Source organism: Gekko japonicus, unplaced genomic scaffold (genome assembly GCF_001447785.1).
Source record: "Gekko japonicus isolate JY-2015 unplaced genomic scaffold, Gekko_japonicus_V1.1 scaffold342, whole genome shotgun sequence".
NCBI classification, from domain to species: domain Eukaryota; kingdom Metazoa; phylum Chordata; class Lepidosauria; order Squamata; family Gekkonidae; genus Gekko; species Gekko japonicus.
Genome location: NW_015169785.1, coordinates 311,870 through 334,295, shown reverse-complemented (window position 1 = coordinate 334,295; position 22,426 = coordinate 311,870). Strand labels below are relative to the sequence as shown.

Below are 22,426 nucleotides of genomic sequence, written 5' to 3'. Positions count from 1 at the left end.
GTCTTCTCCAGTGATTGCTATCTTTCCTTAGCTGAGGGAATGGCCGAAGTATTTCAGAGGGCTTCTTCTTCTGCTACTTAAAAAAAAAAAATCCAACCCCCCCAATCTCTGAATTATTGCAATTTTATTTGTGTTTATGTTAACGTCTGTGGGAGATCTGGATACAATATGCAGATTATGTGTTTAGGACCTCTCTTCAGGCTGCCAAATGTGAAAGGGCTGATTAAACCTAAAAAAATTGATTCATATTAACACCCCCCCCCCAAAAAAAAGCTAAGGATCAAAATTTAACACTCATGGCATAAGTAGCCAAGATAGGGCACATGTACATTAGAGCATCTCTTGCTTTTTATTTTTGGTGCTTCAATGCCACACTGAACGGTGCGCATTGTGCTCCAGATCAACACTTGCTGTAAATCATTTGGTAAACCTCATGCCAAACGCAGCCAAGAACTACTTGAAAAGCCATAATGGGCTCAGGGATGTAATAGCTCATTCTCTTCGTTTGCACACAAATATTTGTTAAATTATTTATACAAGTTAAAAGCCATAATGATAAAACTACCAATATTTAAACATCAACAGAAATTTAGCACAAATAATAAAACCGAATAGATTAAAAACACGGGGAAATATTGATAAATACCAAAGCTCACCAAGGGCTCCATGAACTCTCCTTAAAAAGCTCAACTTTAATCTAACGGCAAATCTTAAGAAAAGAGGCAAGACAAATCTCCCTAAGAAGGGAGTTTATCATAGTCTTGGCACTACCATTTAGAATACCCTTCTCTTTTGTGGCTGCCCACTGAGCCTCAAATGGGTGTGGGCACCTAGGTAAGGACCAAAGAGGAAGATCTCAGCAAGTGGATAGGTTCAGATGGAAAGAAGTGGTCCCTTAAAAGCATCCTGGGCCCAGGTCTACTTAGGGGCTTTGACTGTTAAAACCAGTGCTTAAACAGAGCCTGGAAACAAATTTGCAGCCAATGATTGGCATAGTAAATCCACCTGGCTAGAACCAGTTATCATTTATAGCAGTCCCAGATAGCCATGTGGGTGCAAAGAAAAATCCCAAAACAAAATCCATGCAACAAAACCAACCAAAATGATACAGAACAGTTTCCAGACACTTTGCAAATGCAGCTCCACAAAGAGCATGTTACAGTAGTCTAGATGTAATAAAGGGCCATAATTCCCTCTGTGCTAGGGGGCACTGGCACACAAAATTTTAACAGGCAGTGCAGGGATTTCTGTTTCAGCCCACAAGGCATTTTCCCCCTTCAATGACCCCCTGGTCCATTTTTTAAAAAAAACTTGGGGGGGGGGGGGGTTGAGGAGAGGCACCAGCAGCTATGAGTTGGAGCAGTTTGGGAGGAGGGACCCTACTCCCGACCTTCGGCGGGGCGCCATTGGTGCCAGCACCGGAGGTTATGAGTTTGGGAATGCTTCTGGATTCCTCCTTAAAAATGGAGGCCCAGGTGGCACCCACTGCCAGGTTGGCCTTTTATCATCTTCGGCTGATCAGGCAGTTAGTTCCCTTCCTCAACTGCTACGACCTAGCTATGGTGATCCATGCGACAGTCACCTCGAGACTAGACTACTGTAACGCTCTCTACATGGGGCTGCCCCTGTTGCAAATTTGGAAGCTGCAGCTAGTGCAGAATGCCGCGGCCAGGCTTTTGATGGGCCTTCCCAGATGGGAGCACATCCAGCCTGTGCTGAAGGCGCTGCATTGGCTGCCAATAGCATACCGAATTCACTTCAAGGTGCTGGTGCTTACCTTTAAGAAGCCCTATATGGCCAGGGTCCGACATACCTTTCCCTATATATACCCCAGAGAGCACTGAGGTCGGGGTCCCAGAACTGACAGGCTTGCCACCACTAGGGCCAGGGCTTTCTCGGTGGCAGCTCCATACAGGTGGAACGAACTCCTGGAGATCAGGGCCCTGTGAGATCTTGTGCAGTTCCGCAGGGCCTGCAAGACAGAGCTCTTCCACCAGGCTTTCAACTAGGAGCTGCCCCCACTACTACCAACGAGCTGGCCCATAGTTTTAACATCTGGCCTCCACAACTGTGCTCAGGAAGACCATTGAGTGGCAAACTGTTTGGTTGTATGGTATTTCGAGCTTGCCATCTTATGTACCCAATGTATCAGCACTAGCACTTAATGAGTTTATGTTTTACTGTATTTGAAATTTTAAACTGGTTTTATGTGAATTAATGGTCATTATAGACCAATTACGTAAGCCGCCCTCAGCCTGCTCGCAGGGAGGGCAGGGTATAAATTAAATAAGCAAATAAATAAATATGCTGCAAATTTGGTGCCTCTACCTAAAAAAACAATAGCCCCCCCCAGAACCCCAAATACCCCCATATTGATTATCGATTATAGCCTATGGGGCCCATTGACTATACTGGTCCCCATAGGTTACAATGAAGCCGGGAAAAATTAATTTCTTTTTTTTTTTTGCACACCCCTATCATGCTTTTCAGTATGATTTGGAAGCTGCCTTGTGTCACAGGGAAAATTGGGATATAAATATTTGAATAAATAAGTAGTTTGGGCAGGTTGATACCATTTAAGCAACTTCCTGTTTGTTAGGTTAGGCAGGGTTCTGACAGTGATTGTTCCACCTCTTTTATACTTGACCTGTAATGCTGGTTGTCATATTTCACTAAAAAACCAAAGTAGACTGCAAGCCCCCCCCCCCAAGTGCTGGTATGTTTTCTAAGGCTCAGCACAAGGCAACGGTCCGAGGCCAGGTCTACCAATATAGTGGAAAGGTGTGGGTAAAATTTTACTTGATTCTGTTTTCTCTTACAATGTTTAAATTATTGTTAAAATATAGATTAAATGTAATTTAAAATAATTTATTATGGGATTTTTACAAGGTTATGGAAGTAATCTTCTAAAAAACTAATTTACGCAATAGTCAAATGTAGACTTGCTCAGAACTTTAATGCTACTAGCTTTTTTTGCTCAAAAGGGAGAATTTCTGCTCACAACACTGTGGAGCTTAGAGGGAGCATTGATCAAGGCATGAATTACTTTGGGTAATTCTTCTCTAGGAAATGACGATAAATTAGCCTAAACTGATTATGACAATGCTCCCAGCCACCACCACCATATGTACATCCAGGTATAGGGAGCTCAAGTCTTAAAGGAGATCACACAGACAGGAAAAACGTATTACAAGAAGCAGTCCTTAATTTCCACTTTAAGCTCAATGTAATTTTGGTCCTTTTTGTCATAAAAATCAGTGCTTGCACCACTAATAGCATCCAGCAGAGGGAAGAAACTATAAACCTTTTCAAGTATATAAACAGAACTTCCGTGAGAAAAGAACAGGAAAGAATTAAGCACTGGGGACAAAGGATGGATATTTTCTATCCCCACAAAGGCCTTGCTACAACCGAATACATTACAAGGACCAATGGGGGAGAACTGGCCCAAAGCAAAGATACATGAGGTATTTAGTACAAGGCCGAGTACACTGTAGCCTGGACCAGAAGAGAGGCAGCTCGGGAGAGGCATACATGCCATGCCCGTGACTCAGCAAGGCCTGTCTAGAAAGTCATAACCATTAGGAAATTAGCAAGACATGATCATTCACCTAAATAACCATGGCAACAAGTCACAACAGCTATACAGTTATTGTTGCATGTTTTCCATTCTCAGAATGCAACAGAATCCGGGGAAGCCCTGGAAGGTGAGGAGGTATCCAGTGTAGTTACAAGTAGTTTGGCTACAGATATGCAAGTTGAGTAGATATGCTGACACAGGAACAAGCTCAAAGGCAAACATCGCTCTGCAATCCAAAAAGTCTTGATCCCTTCTAAAAGCCTCTTCACTATTCTCACAAAAGTCATGTTTTCCCAGCATACAGCCTTGTAACCCAGCAGTACCAGCTCCTTCTCACAAACGGGGAATGACAGGCAATGGCTCAGCTGAGTTCACTACAGCAAGATAAAAAGTGTTGCTATCTACTTACATCTCCCAAGGCACAGGGCATACACCTGTCTTAACCAGTCCAAAGTATGGGGGGGTCATGAACTTGGTTTAGTAGTACAGGATGTTTCTAGGACGCTAGAGGGTTCTGTCGTGCAGAAAGTGGCTCGCATCTTTACCCTGCACTTTGGGCATGGCATCCTTTCACAAGCTCAGATAGGAATTTGGCTAGATTCAACTGTCCACTGAGATTTCCTCTAGAGAGCAAACTGAGGCTCCAGTACAAAAGAGGCATTAATTAGAAGATAGAAAGTGATATGCTAGCATCTGGTAAGAGGCTTTCAATGAAAGCTGCGAATAGGAGCTATTACAAGAAAGAATAATTAACCAGAGTGGCCTTCTAAGGGCTCCCACAAGCAGAGGGCCAGATACTCACTGATGGGCGCATCCAGCGCACTCCACGGGTTTTGCCAGAACTGGGTCCCAGTTCCTTGAAGCCAAGAACTGAGGGAACGGCAGGAAATTGGGGGTCTTCAAATAAAGTGCCATTTTCCAGGCACTCCTGCTTCAGAGACTCATAATCCTGACCAAGGTATTTAACGGCATTGTGGTGGTCACCCACGCCTTCTGCCCGCAGACGGTTCCTCTCCAGTGTGGCAGCAATCCCTCCAAAAGTAATCATGGTATGGCCAGCTGGACACTGGCAACAGAAGCCTCAGCAGTTCTCCTGGAATCAGAAATAAACACAGTGTGAAAAAATGGCCCACAGATTGCCTAGAACAGAGAAGGGAAATAAAAGTACCTAGCACATATTTATACTGCCCTTCCTCCAAGGAGTGGAGGACAGACTCCATGGTTCATTTTATCCTTATAACAACCCCAGAAGGTAGATTACGATAGGGGAGAGAGTGGCCCAAGATCCCTCAGTGAGCTTCAATGCAGCATAGGGATTTGTAGCCTTGTCTCCCGAGTCCTAATCTTGCACTACACTGACTCTCCTGGGTGGCACTCTTTGAGGACATCAGCCCAACGGTAGGCCAGAACGAAGATGCAGAGACAGAGATTTGCACGAGGAACCACCCAAACGCAGAAGGATGGCTTGACTTGGCCTGAGAGTCTGTTAGCCCCATCAGTTATTTGGTACGAACACTGACAGAACACATTACTATTTATTGCCTGATCAGGCAGTGAATCAGAGGCTGAAGCAAGCTGAAGGGGGGGGGGGGCGACACTGTAGTCCTTGGCAAGATAGTCATGAACATTTCTTGATTCACCTTACTTTCGACTTAGAATGAATGAGCCTATTAACAGGCTGTGGGGTGATCCTTTATGTACAGTGTGGCTTAACACAACTGAGAAATCCACTGACTTCTAAATGATCCAGAACAGTGGCTAACGCATTCTATAAACTTTTGTTTATTCAGGCATGGATTTGTAGCCCCAGACCCTGGCTAGCCTCGCTCTTCCCCAAAGCACTGCACTCCCACTAAAGTTCAGCATTCTGACCCCAGACACTGTGAGCCACAAAACAAACAAATGAACAACCACAACAACAAAAACACACCTCCTCTCAGACTTTTACTAGCCTTCCCTCTATTCTCAAGGGAGCCACAACAGTATCTGCACTGAACCAAAAGCCTTTTAAGGATAATCAGAACAATTAGAAAACAGAATTGCTGTCTCTGCAGAAGTTTGCTGAGCAGCTTGTCTCCATATTCTACCTAAAAGGCACACAGGCACCATGCATCCCATGCAGTCGGGGATGACTAGATCTGGCTTCAAAAGCAATTTTGTCCAGTTCCTTGTGGCCATACCAAATTTGAATTAAGGTGTGCATGTACCTACTTGTATGATATGTAACATTATATCTTAATTTCTTTGGCCCCCCGGAGGGGATTCTTTAATTGCATTTTTATAAAGACTACAAACTACAACAGAAATAGGGAAGGGGACTACATTAAGGGATAAAGAAAAGATACCCACTACTATCTAAAAACCCAAGAGAGGAGATCATCTAGTTAGCTTGGCACACGTTATCTCTCAATCACGCTAATCCCATTATGAACTGATTCAACTATAGTATTATCTTTTGCATATCTTAACTATCACTGTTAACCCGAAAGACCCCTAAGCATCTAGTATATGTTTTTCAAAGGCACAATTCAAAGTTTTTCAGCCTTCATTTCCCCTTGCCCAGTCTCTTCCGCAGTTTATAAGGACTTTTAGGGGTGGCTGCCCCTTTCTCTGATAGAGAGTCCTCTCCGGAAGACCCCGAGTCCAGCTCGCCACTGGACTTACTGTCCGTCCCTTCTTTTTCTTCCTCCTCTGGCTCTCCCATCTGGACTCTAAAAATTTCCGTGCTTTCTGAACAGAGTCAATCTTTTCCTTTTTATCCTTGATTTTAAAGATCATGCCTTCTGGTGTTAGCCATCTGTATCCAATTGCGTTTGTCTGGAGAAAAAGAATTAAATCTTTGTACTTCTTTCTCCTTTGTCTTATTTCAAATGGAATGTCTTTTAGGATTCTGATAGCATTATCTCCAACTTTCAAAGGAGTTCCAGATGCCGCTTTCAAGATTGCATCCCTTACACATCTCTTCGAGAATCTTATCATGATTGTTTTTCTTTATATATCCTGAATATGACCTATAGGGCACATCCATATCGCTCAGCAAAGATTCTGCCTTCATCTCTGTCATTGGGACCAATAATTCACTCACCTTCTCCTTCAGATTCTCTCCTTTAGTCTCTGGAAGGCCCTGAAAGCGAAGAATCAAATTAGCTTTTTCCATTTGTAGTTGTAACAGCTGATCTTCCGTGGAGATTTGCTTCTTTTCCAGCTTTTGTACTTTCTTCTTCACCTTTTGTGCAGTGGCGTCCACTTCTTTCACCTTCTCAGCTGTTTGATTCATCATTTTAAGTGTCTCACTCAATTGTGTTTGCTGGGTGATGATACATTGATTCATTGTTGACAGCTACTGCTTGAGATTATTCATCTGGTCCAACAGAGGGCGCATGGATTCCGCCAATGTCTTTGCCAGTTCGCTGGTTGCTTCCGGTTTTGGGCTCTCAGTCCCTTTCGCTTTTAAATGTTTCTCTTTCTCCGTCCTCTTCCCCGCCATCTTTGTGGATTGTTTACTTTAACCGATATTTTTAAAAGTCTCTGAGTATGTGCTTGTACGCTCGAACTCGCCTTGGTCAGTCTTTCTTAACAGTTTTATTCGCTTTTTCTTCCGCTCCCCCCCCCTCCAATTCGCTTTTAAGTACATGCGTTTGGGAGGCATCCCTCCCCCACTCGCCTCACTTTCTGTTCCGTGGGGGGTTTGGGGAGCTTTCTTTTCCTTTTATTTAAATGCTTAGATTGAACTCCCATTAATAGTTGGTCCTCAGACCTCGTTTAAGCTCTGTTTCTTTCACTCGAACTCCTGCGCTTGCCCCAGTCAGCGATGCTTAGTTCCATTCGGTCTCATAGCACGAAGAACCTTCGGGATGGAGAGGCGCCTCAATTCCCCGGCATCGCACCGGCGAAGAGGCAACCCCTCAAAAGTCCCATGGCCAGAGCCCCTTCAGCCAGGTCTCGGGGGGGGGTGACGATCCTGCACACACCCTCCTTCGGCCAGAGTGCAGCCTCACCCCCAGGAGGTGCGACTGCTCAGCGCACCGCCATAAACCAGAAGCCAGTAACATTATATCTTGATTGTATGAATGCCACAGCAGAGAGCACCTACCACTCAATATTAAGGACAAGGAAGAACAGCTGAACAGGAATAAGGAAAAAAGTTACACATACAAATCTATAATATGAAAGAGTTTGTCTGGGGTCTTTTTCATGACAAGGTCTTTTCATGATAAGGAACCTACTGAAAATCCATCGACCTAGGTGAATAAGCCTGGCTACATCAAGATTTGAACCTGAGAATCTCTGTATTGGATTTGAATTTCACGTGCACCTGCATCCAACAGATGCATGATATAGGCAGAAACTCAACAGGTAAAGGTTTCCCACTAAAACTGTTATTTGTTGGATTCCTGGTGGAAAGAGAAAGGCTTGGCTGCACAGTTTGGCTATTCCTGCCCCAAATGGCTGCTTTCACCAGTACTGTAGAGGTGGGGAGAGAGTAACAAGGAAAGGGAAGAGACGGAGCAGCCCAGCTGCTGCACACTTGCAGAAAAGACCCAATGGCTGGTAAAGAGGCTCCAGTAAATACATTGCCTTCTTCCTCTTAGCTCCAGGAAGAGAATGCCTGTTGCTGAGTTCAGCCTGCAGGAGAGACTACAAACAGTTGCCCTTAAGCTGGGGAAAACCCCCCACCAAATTTGAAGTACTCTCTAGACTCCTGATAACAATGCACCTGTAGTATAAGACACAAGGTAAGAAGAATGTGCCACTGAAAAGAATTTTACATGGCTCTCCTTGGGGTTCCCGTGTATGCATGTTGAGTGTTTATCAAAATTTCTTCCCAAGGATTTGTTTTCTACCCTTTTCACCAGGAGTTTAGTGTGGCAGCAAACAGCCCTGTGAAGCAGATTAAGTTGAGATACAGTAATTCTGCTGATGGTTTACACGGCAAGTGTTGTAGCTGAGCAGGGATCAGCAGTTGGGTTCGGCAACCAACTTAGACAATGAACCATACTGGCTGGCTGTTTGAACAGTACTGTAAATAGCCGTCGTGGTCCGGGTTCATCCTCAGCTGAATGAATGCCAAATCAAAACATTCTGGATATTCCACAAAATGGCTTCCAACTCAGCACAGCTGCGGGTGACAGACAGAGCCTGCAGGTTCACTGAGAAGCCTCATTCTTGGCAGCAGCACAGCTCATTTAGCAGGATAAAAGCTCTTGGGAAAGGACTATCAGACAGATAAATCAGAAAAGGGTTGAACTAGACGAGAAACTGAGAGATCTGTCATCATCAGATCCTCCCAACATTTACAAAATGCAAACAGAAGCTGCATGAGGACCATATTCGGATGGGACCACATGGGAAGCAGGAAAGAAACCCCAGCGTGATTTCACACACGGAATCCAGCACTCCCGGGCACTTAGTAGTCACAAAGGAAAGAGACAGCATGACCACCTTTTTTCTTTGAGGGTTAACAGCATGGGGAAGCTGGCTTCAATTGGTAAAAGTGCTCCAATGGGTGGCGGAAAGTGCCGTCAAGTCACAGCCGGACCTATGGCAACCCCATGAGGGTTTTCAAGGCAAGAGACAAGGCAAGGTGGTTGTGTCATAATCCTGTTATTCCTTGGTGGTCTCTTGTCCAAATACTGACCAGGGCCAGCCCAGCTTAGCTTCCAAGATCTGACGGGATCAGGCTAGCCTGGGCTATCCAAGTCTGGGCAGCATATGTGTATTAAACCCACTCTTATTCCTTGTGTAGCTCTAATTTGGATCAGGCCCCCATGTCCAAAAACAATGACAGATTAAGAAGCTTCTCATCTGTCTACACTTTATAAAAACAAACATTCTTTAGCCAAATTCTGCAATAGGTAAACATGCAACTTGCATGGTATAAAATGCTATTTATTAAATGTACCATAGTTACTCCATCCTGATTGCAAGATTTGATGTTTCTTTGCTTTGGAAAGAGTGTGAGAGAAGTAGGGGGAGAGGGGAAGAAGCAAGGATGGTGGTAGGGGAATGGGATAGCCATCTCGCAAGTTTCTTGTGGGTCCCCACTTGTTTTATAAAGTATTGTAATTAGTAATTGAAGCATTTTACATGTAAGAACTATAAGCATTAAGATTTAATATAATCTCTTTAAAGCTGATTTTAAAAAGTAGAAATGGAAAGGAAAAATCCACTAGGCAGAAAATCAATAGGGCATCTGCTAAAAGCAGCAGAAAATAAGCATGTCGTCACTGCAGAAAACAAATTCCTCTTTTAGGGCTGCTTTTCTAACGATCATGTACTCCCACAAGGTAACAGCTTTTGTATATAGTCGTGTACATATACATGGATGAGTATGCAGAGTAACAGCCAACTATATAGGGATGTATTTCACAAAATGCACACACGTGCTAGGAAAGACTACAGAGTTGTAGGAATTATTAAGGAGAATTGTGATCTCATCAGGGTTACCAACCTGCTTAGTCACTAAAATGCAGGCCAGTTTGCCTGGCTGCCTTGTCCTTGCCCAGGGCTCTTCAGCCTCTCCACGTCCTCTTTCCTCACCTCCTCTTATACTCTTCCAGAGAGGCACTATCCTGCTGTGACAATGCCTCACTGCTGTCCCAGGAAGTCTGAAAAGTTCAACCCACCTCAGCTGCTGCTGCTGAAATTTCCAAGCTCAGAAGTTGTCCAAATCTGAATTTTCCAGCAGCTTCAAACATTTACAGCCTTGCTGAGGTTTCTCCATAAAGCCCCAATAGATTCCACTTCCCTGCCCAAGCTCTGATTCACCAGTATTTCAGATTAATCTGCGGAGGGATCAGTCACAGCTTGCCCCCACATATATTCTGATCAAAATACAGGAACCGTGTGATTTTTTTCCTACACAGAAGTGCTTTTCATTTAGGAAAGTGCAAAAACAGCCTCAAGTGCTCTGGTAGCAAAGGCTAAACGGTGAACACCTAGCAACATGAAGTATCTCACCAAAGTCTCCTGAGTAAACGTAGCAGTTTATGGGATAAGAGGATGGGTTGTCTCATTGATAAAACAATGGCCCAAGCGAATCCTAGCCCACACCAATCCGAGGGCTATGCTCCCGGCCGAGAACCCATGGAACTCTCGGCCACTGTAAATAGCCTATTACGGTATAGGGGTGTGTTTTGGAGTGTGGTTTTCACGGAATATAAGCCAGCCTGCGAGCCAGCTAACATTGCCTTGTTCTGCACTAATAAAAGTATGAGAGCTGTAATCACTCGTCAGCCTCAGTACCTTTCAATAACAGGAATATTTTCTTGTATGCCTTCACTGTGGATAAAATCTTCCACATACAAGGCCTCTTAATAGAACTATTGGCTCCAGGTTGGGAAATACCATGTGAGGTTTGGGGGGGGGGGGAGGTTTGAACCTGAGGATAGTGGGGTTTGCGGAGGTGAGGGACCTCAGCAGGGTATATTTGCCACAGAGTCCACCTTCCAAATCGGCCATTTTCTTCAGAGGAACTGATCTCTTTTGCCTGGAGATCAGTTGTAATCCCAAGAGATCTACAGCTAGCAACCGGAGGTTGGCAAACCTACCTCTTAAAGAACAACTCTGTAAGCAGCATCAGCATCTTAAACAGCCTGTAGACAATATTAAGGGTAATATCAGGAAAGGACATATATGGGACTGAGATGAATGCTGCATCATCTGCTAGGTTTTAAAGTATCACTTTAAAAGTAAAAGTTTTGAAGTACCACTGTAATATTCAGTAACACTGCATTCATTATTTTTTAAAAAATCAGGACTGCTCAAAAGGATGTCCAACACCAACACTGTGTCAATTACTCTGAATGCTCAGAATGAATTAGGGAGCTAGTATAATGTAGTGGTTATTAGTGTCAGACTAGTATCCAGGAGACCTGGGTTCGAATGCCCACTCATGCCATGAAATGGATGACCTTGGCCCAGTCACACTCTCTCAGCCTAACCTACTTCAAAGGGTTGTGAGGATAAAAAGGAGGACAGGAGAACGATGTATGCCACTTTTTGTCCTCACCGGGGAGAAAGGCAGGGCACAAATGGAATTAAATAATAAATAGGTAGGAAGATACAGCAACAAAGTAATTACAACTGTACAAAAGATGCCAGGATGACCTGGGAATTTTCTTGCCTGTACCCAGACCAGGAAGTTTTTCGGGCCTGTACCTAAAAACTGGATAGTGGCACATCAAATCTTGAAAGACTTTGTCTAACTCTGGTTGCAAGCAACACACACACCAACAATACGTCAAAGGGAGCAAAATGCTTGTGCTGCACAGACTTGCTCCAAATGGCTGCACTAAGTCTGTTCTTTCCTCACTGGCAGGAGAGTTGCTGGGTCATAATATCATCACCAACAATACAATGCAAGTTTGTAAAACAAAAACAAAACCCTGCTGATAGAGAGGAACTGTAGGTCAATATCGAACACAAAAAAACAACTTCTTTCAAAAATATATGTATGAAATATTCAGTAAAATTAGTAAGGTATCAATTGCCAGTGCCTTTACAAGTCAGCTTTGACTGACCAAGTCACTACAAGCAGGCAACGGGCTTTTTTCTTTTACAAATCAGTTTTGGATCATTTACTGTCTGCCTATTTTTCCTTATATCTCTGAGGAGGAAGCTTACATTGTTTCTGAAGTAAAATCCAAAAATCCGGAGAAAGGATCTGGAATATCCTTTCTTTTTCTTTCTCTTGCCCTTTCTTTTTAGGGCTTGCCTTCCTATTTACTTATGGGGCTGTGAATTTTTCATACTGACTGCCTCCCCAGTTGTCCACCTGTGATGGGTTATTGGGGTGCCATCTGATACAATAGAGTTTTAGCACTTTAGGTTTTTATCTTGCAATATGTGGATCTGTGGTGGCTCAAGTGGTTAAGACGCTGGACTGCAGGCTGTGGAAGGTCAGTAGTTCAGCAGTTCGAGACCCGGGTGCCACATGACGGAGTGAGCTCCCGTCTCTAGTTCCAGCTCCTGCCAACCTAGCAGTTTGAAAGCAAGAAATTGCAATTAGATAAATAGGTACCACTTCAGTGGGAAGGTAACAGCGTTCTGTGCGCCTTGGTGTTTAGTCATGCCGGCCACATGACCACGGAAATGTCTTCGGACAGCGCTGGCTCTTCGGCTTTGAAACGGACATGAGCACCGCAACCCTAGAGTTGGATTTGACTGGCTTTCAAGCAAGGGAACCTTTACCTTTACATGTGCATTTTAATAACTGTAGACTGTTGATTAAATGTATGTCTGGTTGCTGGAAGCCACCATGAACCCCGCTTGTCAAGGAAAGGAGTGGGATACAAGTTGAATAAAATAAAAAATAAATAAAGGCCAGCCCCCTTCCTTACCACATTGCAAGACTACAACCCTGATGTAATAGCCCCACGGCCAGTCCCAGAACAATAATTAAGAATGAAGCCATCTGAAAGAGCTGGGACTGCCAGCCTGTGAAACTATTTTAAATCCTTATGTACTGCGTGGTGGTGCTGGTGGGGAAATGCAGTGCAATTAGCTTACAAATGTACCAGAAAGAAGGGGAAATGAACCACTGCTGGGCAATGGGATTTTTACTAGATGGCTACAGCCTCATATATGAATTGTATTGCTGACAATTATGATAAACACTGGTAATGCAGCAGCAGCATTATTGATGTCTTTTGGCTCACATTACTATTGATGTCTTTTGGACCACATTGCTATAGCATTTATTACCGGTATGGTTTATGAGTCTCCTAATGATACTAGGTGTGCCTGTGATTTCACTGGAAAGTACTGTATATGTGAGCAATTACATCTGGTGTTACACTTCTTTGGATGTTAACACCTTTACAAGAGAACATGTCTGTTCAACCAATGTCTCATATGATTCAGGCTACCTACCATGTGCCACTCGATTCTCTTACTACCAGAAGCACCTGGTGCTATATATATGGTTAAATGCCAGAGGTTTTATTTCCTAGTAGCCCTGCAGGTCGTACACTAACCCCCTTACCCCCCTGTGCCACAAGGGGACTGCTGGGCAGAGCAAGGAATTTCAGGTAGTTCAAGGTGAACACCCCCCCCCCCTCAGAATTCTCCTAACCGTGAGAATGTTCAGGATGATCCCAGAGAGACCAGCCTACGATCCTATTTACTATTAAGTAACTGGATCAGCTGCATTACCTCAGTCAAGGCAACATTTCTGAGAGAGGGCCCTAGTTTCTCTCACTGTGCTGTTATGCCTAGCCCAGGTAATGACCCATGCATCTGACACATATACAGCTTAGCAGAAAAGTGAGAACCACCTAAACAATGCAGCACTGTAAAGAATTCTGGTCCTGTAAGTATCAGAGCAGGTCCACACATATGCTCAGAGCAGATGTCAGCTGATCTGGTTTTCCAAAGCACTATGCAATTTTGGGAGAAAAAGAAAGTTTTTCCAAGTGAATGCATAGCCTGTATGTTCATGGTGTGTGTGTGTGGGGGAGAACCCCTTCCCTCCCTCCCTTTCTTGAACCATGGGCAACAGCTTGTCCCTCCTGCTGTGTCTGAAGCCCAGTACTAGAGTCAGCTGTGATGCTGGTTGCCCCAAAATGTGCTAAGAAAGGAACATTAAATCCAAAGCTAATATTAGAATCTCTCTGCATCAATGGAAGGCACTTTAAATTCCCAGGTCCAAATGCTAGTTGTACAGATTCCTCCCCAGGTACAGCATCCAATTCTAGTGGGAAATGGAATTCAAAAACTGCCACGGACAGAATGGACATGTGGACAGTATCTCACATCCAGAGATTCATCCCTTCTCCAGAAATCAGGTGCATGCAGTCTGCAGGCTACAGCTAGAGAACCTTACTGCGTCCAAAATTCTAAACTGCAGCTACCCTGCCTGACCCATTCATGATCTCCTTCCTGGTGGCTTTTCATTGTCATTCTTCTCCCACATCACATCCTTCAAACCTGGCACTCCGCCAAACAGAACAGTCAGCTACTCAGCTTTTAAACATTTATTAGCAGAAGAGAATTCTCTAACACCCCTCGAAACTGGCGAGCTCTCCCATTCCAGCACACTCGATCAAACCCGTGCAACTCTGAGAAGAGCTCAGCAGAGCTGGCACGATCGTTCGATTTTGCAGAAGCACTTCCTGCTACTTACATTTCCTGTCAAAGTAAACTAAAAATGGTACTTTCAAATTCCCAACAGAGCAAAACCTCTATGCAGTTTTCTATTCAAACAGTGCACTGAAGCCCTATGCAGGGTCTCACCCTTCAAAGTCCCATTTCAGTACACTGGTTTACAAAGGTGGAACTGCTTAGGATTGCACCAAGAAGCACCTTTCCTCTGAAACATCAGCATTAAGGCTGTACCCTGCATTAATTTTCTTCCCACAACTCCCCCTTCTCCCTCACACCAAACTAAAAGCAGCAGCTACTAGACAGAACTTTGGTCTTATCAGAACTCTTGCACTGGGCTGCAAAATTCTAGGAATTCTGAGTTACAGCAGCCTGAAGGTATGCAGTCCAGAATATTTCCTGATAACCTGAATCTGCTGATTGTATCAACATTGATGACTGCAAGTACAACACTACATATAAGATGGTACTCGTGCAGATTAAATAACATGAAATTAAAGAGTATGACTTCTTGTGTATGCATTACAGAAAGGCATGGGTAAATGAAGAAGTAGGGACCTCATGTACTACAACAGTGGTGTGGTCCAGGCACATGTCTACTCAAGCATCAGAAACACAGCCCACTACAGAAAACTCTATCCATCCTCAGCCACCCCAAGAGCCCAGTCTCCCTTTCACGTAACTTTAAGTAGAAACAAATGTAGCTTTAAGCTACATCCACTGGTCTGCAAGTATTTCAAATCCCAGAATAGCCTGCATTAATGTTATAGGGTGCACTGAACTAACTGGGGATTGCCTGCTAAAAACATGCTCTGCAAGAAGGCCAGTTCTCAAGTATTTCCCTCCCATTCCTTCTCCTTTGGCCACACAATGCTGTATTTAGGCAAGTCCTGGCTCCATGCCATTGCTTCAGGATTGGTATCAGGTTCCTGCTGCAATGCAACAAGCTCTTTATCTCCACAGTTCATTTGCAACAAGCACGCCCTCACCTAGGTCTGCACAAAACTGCATGAAGAAAAAAACTGATTAAAGTCCCATAGCATCCTCTAGACTGGAAAGGGAGGTAAGAAGGCAGACCAAAGCAGCTGAGTCTTAGCTACTTACATCCCATATGACTGGAGGGTATGATGGACAATGCAGTTGAACTCAAACGGTAGACATTGTCGAGAGTCATATAAAGCAGTGTTTAAACAAGTCTGTTTGGCCCTCATCACTGCAAAGGAAAACAATTTGCCACCAATACCCACTGAACTTGGGACAGAGCTTCCAGAAATCAAGAAGCAAGGCTACATTTTCCTGCACCCAAAAATCTCCTACTGTCCACCTTCATTTCCTTTCTGCACACTTATCACCATACCCTTTGTTAACCCACTCCTTTCCTAAAAGAAAAGAAACCTAAAAAAGGTAAATGCAGCATAAATTCAGCATAATATGCAGATAATCTAATATGCATATTTTTGTTTGAACTCTAAGTTTGGTTATCCATTTGGATGGGTGGAGGAGAGAATGCAAAACTTACCTTCTATGAATAAGGAATCAATCTGGAACATCTAATGCTATTTGCAATATATTGCGTCACCTTAAATTAGGGCGAAACCCTGACAGTGGCAGATAGACCAAACCTAAGATTCATGCTTGATTCATGTTCCAGAGTGAGATGCATTTCCATATAATAACTGTACCCCACAACTGAATAGTCTGTGGTTACAAACAGGAACTGACAAATCCCAGGTGCCTAGAGAAATTTTGTTGTGCCATCCAGTTAACTTCAGTACTCATTTATTGTCTCTTGGTGACTCTTAGCAGAAGTACAAAGCTTATTTAGGTAAAGGATGGAAATTAGCTTTTAGCTGTGATAACAGCCAGCATTACTGCATATTTATTTATAAACAATGCTTTTGTTATAGCTTTTTTAAAAAAAATGACAAGAAACTGTGAAGAGTTTAGAATTAGGTTTTGTGTTGGCAATAATGAGGAAGTATGGTCATTAAAGATAAAACCTTGAAGGCTGAGAAACAAGAGCAGTGCCTAAATTTTGGGCATGGCTCCTAGAGCTGAAGAAAATTTGTCAAGACCTGGTTACAAATACACATTATTTTAATAGGGGGGCCACTCTGGAAGTATGTTTATTGTATTCTGTTCAAACTATTTGGGGGGGGGGTCAGCTCAACAAAATCCAGTCCCACAGGTCTGCAGCATGCACAGCACAGACTGACTGGTGTCCATGGCATCATCATTCCATCTTCCCATCCTAAAAAATTTCCCAGCCTCTTTTCTTTTTTAAATAGACAAGTGAATATTTAAATGTATGATCATATATGTAGTGCTTTAAAATGTTACAAGGAGACACAATGGGAAAGGTATGACTAATAATTGAAGTAGCTGCTATATACATCCATCATTTACACTGATAAGGCAAAAAAAAAAAAAGCAGTGCACACCCAAGGGACAAAAATATCCATTGCAATTCCTGTTTTAATGTTATTCATACAAGCCATATGAATAATCTTCCTGGGTTAGTGCAAGGCTATGAGTTGCCACGCCCAGCAAAGCTTAAATAATACCCATGCCTTGTACTTAGCCATCTTAGGGCACCTCACTCAACAGGGAAAAAACACAACTAGAAGTTCGAACGCAGAGATCTATGAGGCAAGAAAAACAGAACAGTTGGTTCATAGGGGACTGGAACACGGAAGTTCTAACAAAAATGGCAGGGAGGCACCAGCTTAAGCTGGCCAGGCTGAAGTAGCACAACTCCATAGAAACTGGATACCTGTAATGATTAAAAGGAAACCAGGATCACAATTTAATGCGGTCATGCTGAGTGAACTCTCACAGAACAATTCTTAGCCTGTATCTCATGATCTACCAACTACAGAGAAGTTATTAGTCATTCACCAAGCACCATAAACTCTGCAGCATGTAGCCAGTTTGGATGCACAGATACCCCAAATGGCAAAGAATGAGATTTTTTCACTAACACCTTCAAAGTGTATTTGGTTGTTTAAGCAGGGCAATAGATACTGTGACATTAGTAGATAGTTCCCACCTGTGCATCTCAGATTGTCACAGAGCAGTATTCTGAGATCAAGCATTAGCCTGTGATGTGGCCAAGGAAATGTTATCAACCCAAGAACTGTAACATGTGAATGGACTGATAATAGAGGGAAACACAGATGGCCATTTCCAGAGCCTGGCCTCCCTCCTGAAGTGCCTTGGGATAGTGAGCAGCAGCAGCACCTGTAAACAGCAAAGAACAGAAGCCAAGCGGCATCCACTAAACCCAGCATAACTGTAGCGGTCCAGCTCCTGCTCTGCTGCTAGCTATTACTGAGATTATTCCAACTGCTCAGTACTCTTTTTAGTAAGGGCCTTCCCCCCCTTACTACCGTCCACTAGTAGCTTGACCTCACTCCCAGATAAAGTGCTTTAGAAAGACATGGAGAAGTGGAATAACAGCCATGAACTTCCAGATTCCCTGTTCCCTTAGTCTAGTACCTCACTGCATAATCTTGGGTGGGGGTGTGGAGGAGGCAGGGAGGGAGGCACAGCATCCCCAAACGTCTGAGTGGGGTTGACTTTACAGCAGTGACAAGGAATCCCCCGCATTTTTAAAACAAGCCCAAGAACAGCCGCTTCCTCTTCTAGAGCCCAAGGCGACACAAGATTTTGGCCCTGCCCACGGCCTTCCTAGTCTTACGCATCAACTGGCATCCACCCAGACCTGCTTCCAACCACACAGCCTAGGAGTGACTGAGACACTAGTAAAGTGCCCTCGCAGAGGTGGAAGAAGAAACCTTTTCCGCCCCGGGTCTCCGAGTCCCGAGACCACCCCCACCCCCCTTCACAGACAGCATTCTGAGGAAAGTTGCCAAGAAGGGGCTCCTCGCCTCCTGAAACTCGAGCCCCAAGCCTCGCCCAACGACGAGGGGAAACCCTCGGCGCGGCATGGCCCGCGGCGGCAGGCCCCCGCCCCCCCCCTCCCAAACCTCTCCCGCTATATTCCAGAGGGAACGGGGGACCTCCCTTCGCGAGGGGCACTTGTGTACATCTTGCCTCACCGAGATCGGCCTTGGCACCGAGAGAACCGGCGGCTCGGGGCGAGTTTGAAAAGCCGACTCCCGAGGCCCTGCAGCGAATGCAGGGGAAATTACCAGCAGCGCTTTGCGATGAGTCCTTAATCGGATTGCAGGGCGTCTCCTGAGCCATCCCCAGACAGACGAGCAAATTTACTTACTTGCCGTGCGGAGGGCGTCTGTCAGGCCAGAGCTCCGCTTTCCTGTTGGCTGGGTAGCGGCAGCGGTGAGGAGGTTCCCTACGCCCTACCACCCTCCATCGCCGCACAGTTTGAGCAGAGCAGCTGCCCTTCCCGGCTCCGCACAAGGAAGGTGGGGTTTGGCCTGGCAGGATATGCATGCGGCTCAGATTGAGCCGTGGCGAGGGGGATGGGCGGAAGAGTTAAAGGCGCCGGAGTTGCGTTCAGCTTTTGTGCGCTGATCTCTTCTCCAGAGCGCCCTGTTCTCTTGGCGGGCGGCCCAACCGCCTGGAGGCTCCCACCGTGGTTCCTCATAGGCAGAAGACAAAAACTCAGGGGCCAAAACAAAAGTTAGTTTCGGGGCATTTGGCCCTCATCCCCCCTCCCCCGCTCATATGTGTCTTTCTCTCTGCCGACTAAAGATACACTGCAAGCATCGATGAAAAGAGCACTGATTTATGCTACAATAGATCTGTTGATCTTTCAAGTGCCAGTAGACCCCCCCTTTTTGTTGCGGTGGTATTAACAGCCCAACTGGCTTCATTTCTGAAATTAATCTCGGAATAATTTCCAGTTTAACACTGGTCCTCTCACACCAGATCAGACATAAATTCCCAGTCAAGGCAGTGAACCTACACAGAAGGAATGTAGAAACCTTTCTTGCAAGTTGTAGGATAGTCTTCTTGCACAATGAGACTCCAGCCCCTCCATTTCATGCCACCCAGTATTTCTTTTAAAACAGCCCGGGTATGGGTTGTGAGGCCAAAGAGAGGGAATGAGAGAGGATGAGAGGGGAGAGAAAGCTCAGTGGCAAATTTGTATGTTGCTTAGTAATATTAATAAACACTGATGTGAGCCTCCTGCAGTTTGTGTAGGGGAGGGGAAAGTTGCATGGAGTTACTTTGCAAGTGGGTCCCAAAGTACAGTAAGGTTAGAACTGAGCCCCACTTCAAAAAGTTTATGAACCACTGATCTAAACAACTGATGCTCTATGTCGGCTGGCTTACTGGTTGAACCATTAAGCTGCAGTGTGAGTGAGCTGCTGCCATGCTCTGTTAAATTACCCTCGGTATAGACTGAAACTGTAATCTTTGAGTATTACTTTATCCCCAGTGGGGACCCAAAGTAGTTTATCCTCCATTTTGTTCTCACAACAACGCTGTGAGGTAGGTTAGGTTGAGAGAGTGTGATTCGGCCCGAAATCACCCAGCAAGCCTTTACGGCAGACTGAGAATTCAAACCGAGGTCTCCCTGATTCTAGTCCAGTATTCTAATCAGAACACCACACTGTGGCTTAATCCCAGTTACAGTTATTGTTAGGCTGAAATCCTAACCACATTTACTAAGGAGTAAGACTCACTTCTTTCTTCTGAGTATACATGCTTAGGATTGCACTGCTAGCTTGCTTCTCTCTCCACAGTTATCCACAGCACAGCTGAGCTTGCAGTATATGTTATTATAATTACATATGTGTTGTCATAATTATGTGTACAAAGAATCTGTCTTTATTAGACGCTTGGGATACATACATAGGCCAGCATTATGAGGCTGTAAAAATAACTGGGATTATGTCCAGTTGGGAATGAAATGTTGAACAAGCACTCAAGGGATGCTGGGCTTGTCTGACACGGGGAACAAGCACCCTGGGATAACAAACATTTAGGAATGAGCTTGGTTAAGGCCAGTTTGGGAACAGTCCCTCCCCACTATTTGTTTAAGCTCAGGGGAAGCTCCCATTTCATTTATTTTCTTTGTTGTATTTGAGTAACTCAGTACACAGTGCCTGGCTACAGGTACAACAGACATGAGGAAGGGGAAGGAAAGGGGGCAGGGGCAGATAAGAAAGGAGAAAGGCATCCGGTTCCCCCAGAAGCAGGTTTCTACTGAAGGGCGGGGCAAATCCCCCCTCCCCCCCTTTTGTATATGCACTTTAGGTTCCAGCTAGTGAAGACTTGGTATATGCCACAGATATCAAACCATTTGCAAGCCATTTTCCCATTACAAAACCCAGTGCTTTCTCTTACAGACATTGATGACAACAGAAATATAGCACATGAACACTGCATATAAGCGACAAAGCTTCTTTTATCAAGGTGATCTCCACAGCAAACTTAATGTATAAAGGAGGTCTTTAAAAGAATGGCACCAGCAGGGTCGGCCCAAGGTTTTTTGGTGCTCTAGGTGAAACTAGTGCCCCCCCAGGCGAGGCTGCCTTGTGGCACCCCCCCTCACCTTGTGTCTCCCCCCCCCCGCCACGTGCCTCTCCATGCACCCGTGAAGAAGTTCCATGATGACACTCCAGACTGGGAGAAAGGCAGGGAGGGAGGGCAGAGGGTGCAGCAGGAGGCGGGGAAGGGAGGCCGGGTGCAGTTTGGTGCCCCTAAGGGCTGGCGCACTCTAGGCGAATGCCTAGTTCACCTTGTGAGCAAGCTGGCCCTGGGCACCAGCTTGCCTTGGAGAAGGCAAGAAAGGGGGCTGAGCGCCAAGACCCTGCAGGATGAAGAAAGCTGAAGTCTGTGTATGAGGAGTCTCTCACACAGCCATACTAGCACTGTAGTTACTGACAGGGTAAAGAGAATATGTGACTATCCAGATCCATTGTAGGGCAACAGAAACATCTTGCGTCCCCCTTGCCTGGGTATGTGTGTATTGACACTGCCATGGAGGATGAAGTGAAGGGTGAGAGAAAAGGGAACACTGTTTATAGCTGCCTCATTTGACGGAGCTAATACCATACACTATGGTGCCTACGTTTTTAAAATAGTTGGTGAGTGGAAAGAAACTAAGGCCTGCCTCACACATGCCCATACTGGTGGCTTGTTAATCATAATGCAAATTTCGAGAAGAAGGCTGAAGCTCCAACTGGACAGTCATCTGTATGAGCAGTCAGACCTTCAGTTAATGGATTTAAGCTGTGCAAAGTGCGATACTCTGCAAAGAAAAGGGATATATGGGCAGTGAGAGGGCTGCGAAAAAGGAAACTTTACTTACAGCATTCAAAACCAAAAGACATTTGTGCTTTCCCGCACTTTGATGATTGATGTAATGAATTATGCCATACTATCCATTAGTGCTGTGACCTGCATGGCCCAGGCTACCCTGATCTTTATTATTTATTCTTTGGATTTATATCCTGCCCTCCCCGAAGGCTCAGGGCGGCTTGTCCAAGTAGGGATGCCAGCCTCCAGGTGGGACCTGGGGAGCCCCTGGAATTACAGTTCATCTCCAGACTACAGAGATCAATTCCCCTGGAAAACAACTATACTTTGGAGGGTAGACTCTATGGTACTGTATCCCACTGAGGTCCCTGTTCTACCCAGGCTCCATCCACAAATCTCCAGGAGTTTCCCAACCTGGATCTGGCAACCCTACCTCCCATCCCTTGCTGGTGGCCAGCGGTGACCCGGCTACCCTAAATCCTGGAAGCTAAGCAGGGTTGGCTCTGATCCGTATTTGGATGGGAGACCAGGAAGAAAGTCCAGGATTGT

General features: G+C 44.9%; 1 protein-coding gene across 1 annotated transcript in view; it reads right to left on the bottom strand.

Moving 5' to 3' along the window:
• The window catches only part of CAPN11 (calpain 11), a 35,321-nt gene extending 16,159 nt beyond the window's left edge, over positions 1–19,162 (bottom strand). Inside the window, exons 1-2 of the mRNA XM_015416927.1 lie at positions 18,921–19,162; positions 4,383–4,673 (exon numbers count right to left, since the gene is read on the bottom strand). Of these exons, the coding sequence (XP_015272413.1) occupies positions 4,383–4,628 (246 nt within the window). The 5' untranslated portion in view covers positions 4,629–4,673; positions 18,921–19,162. The remainder of the gene's footprint in view (positions 1–4,382; positions 4,674–18,920) is intronic.
• Positions 19,163–22,426: the final 3,264 nt, after the last annotated feature.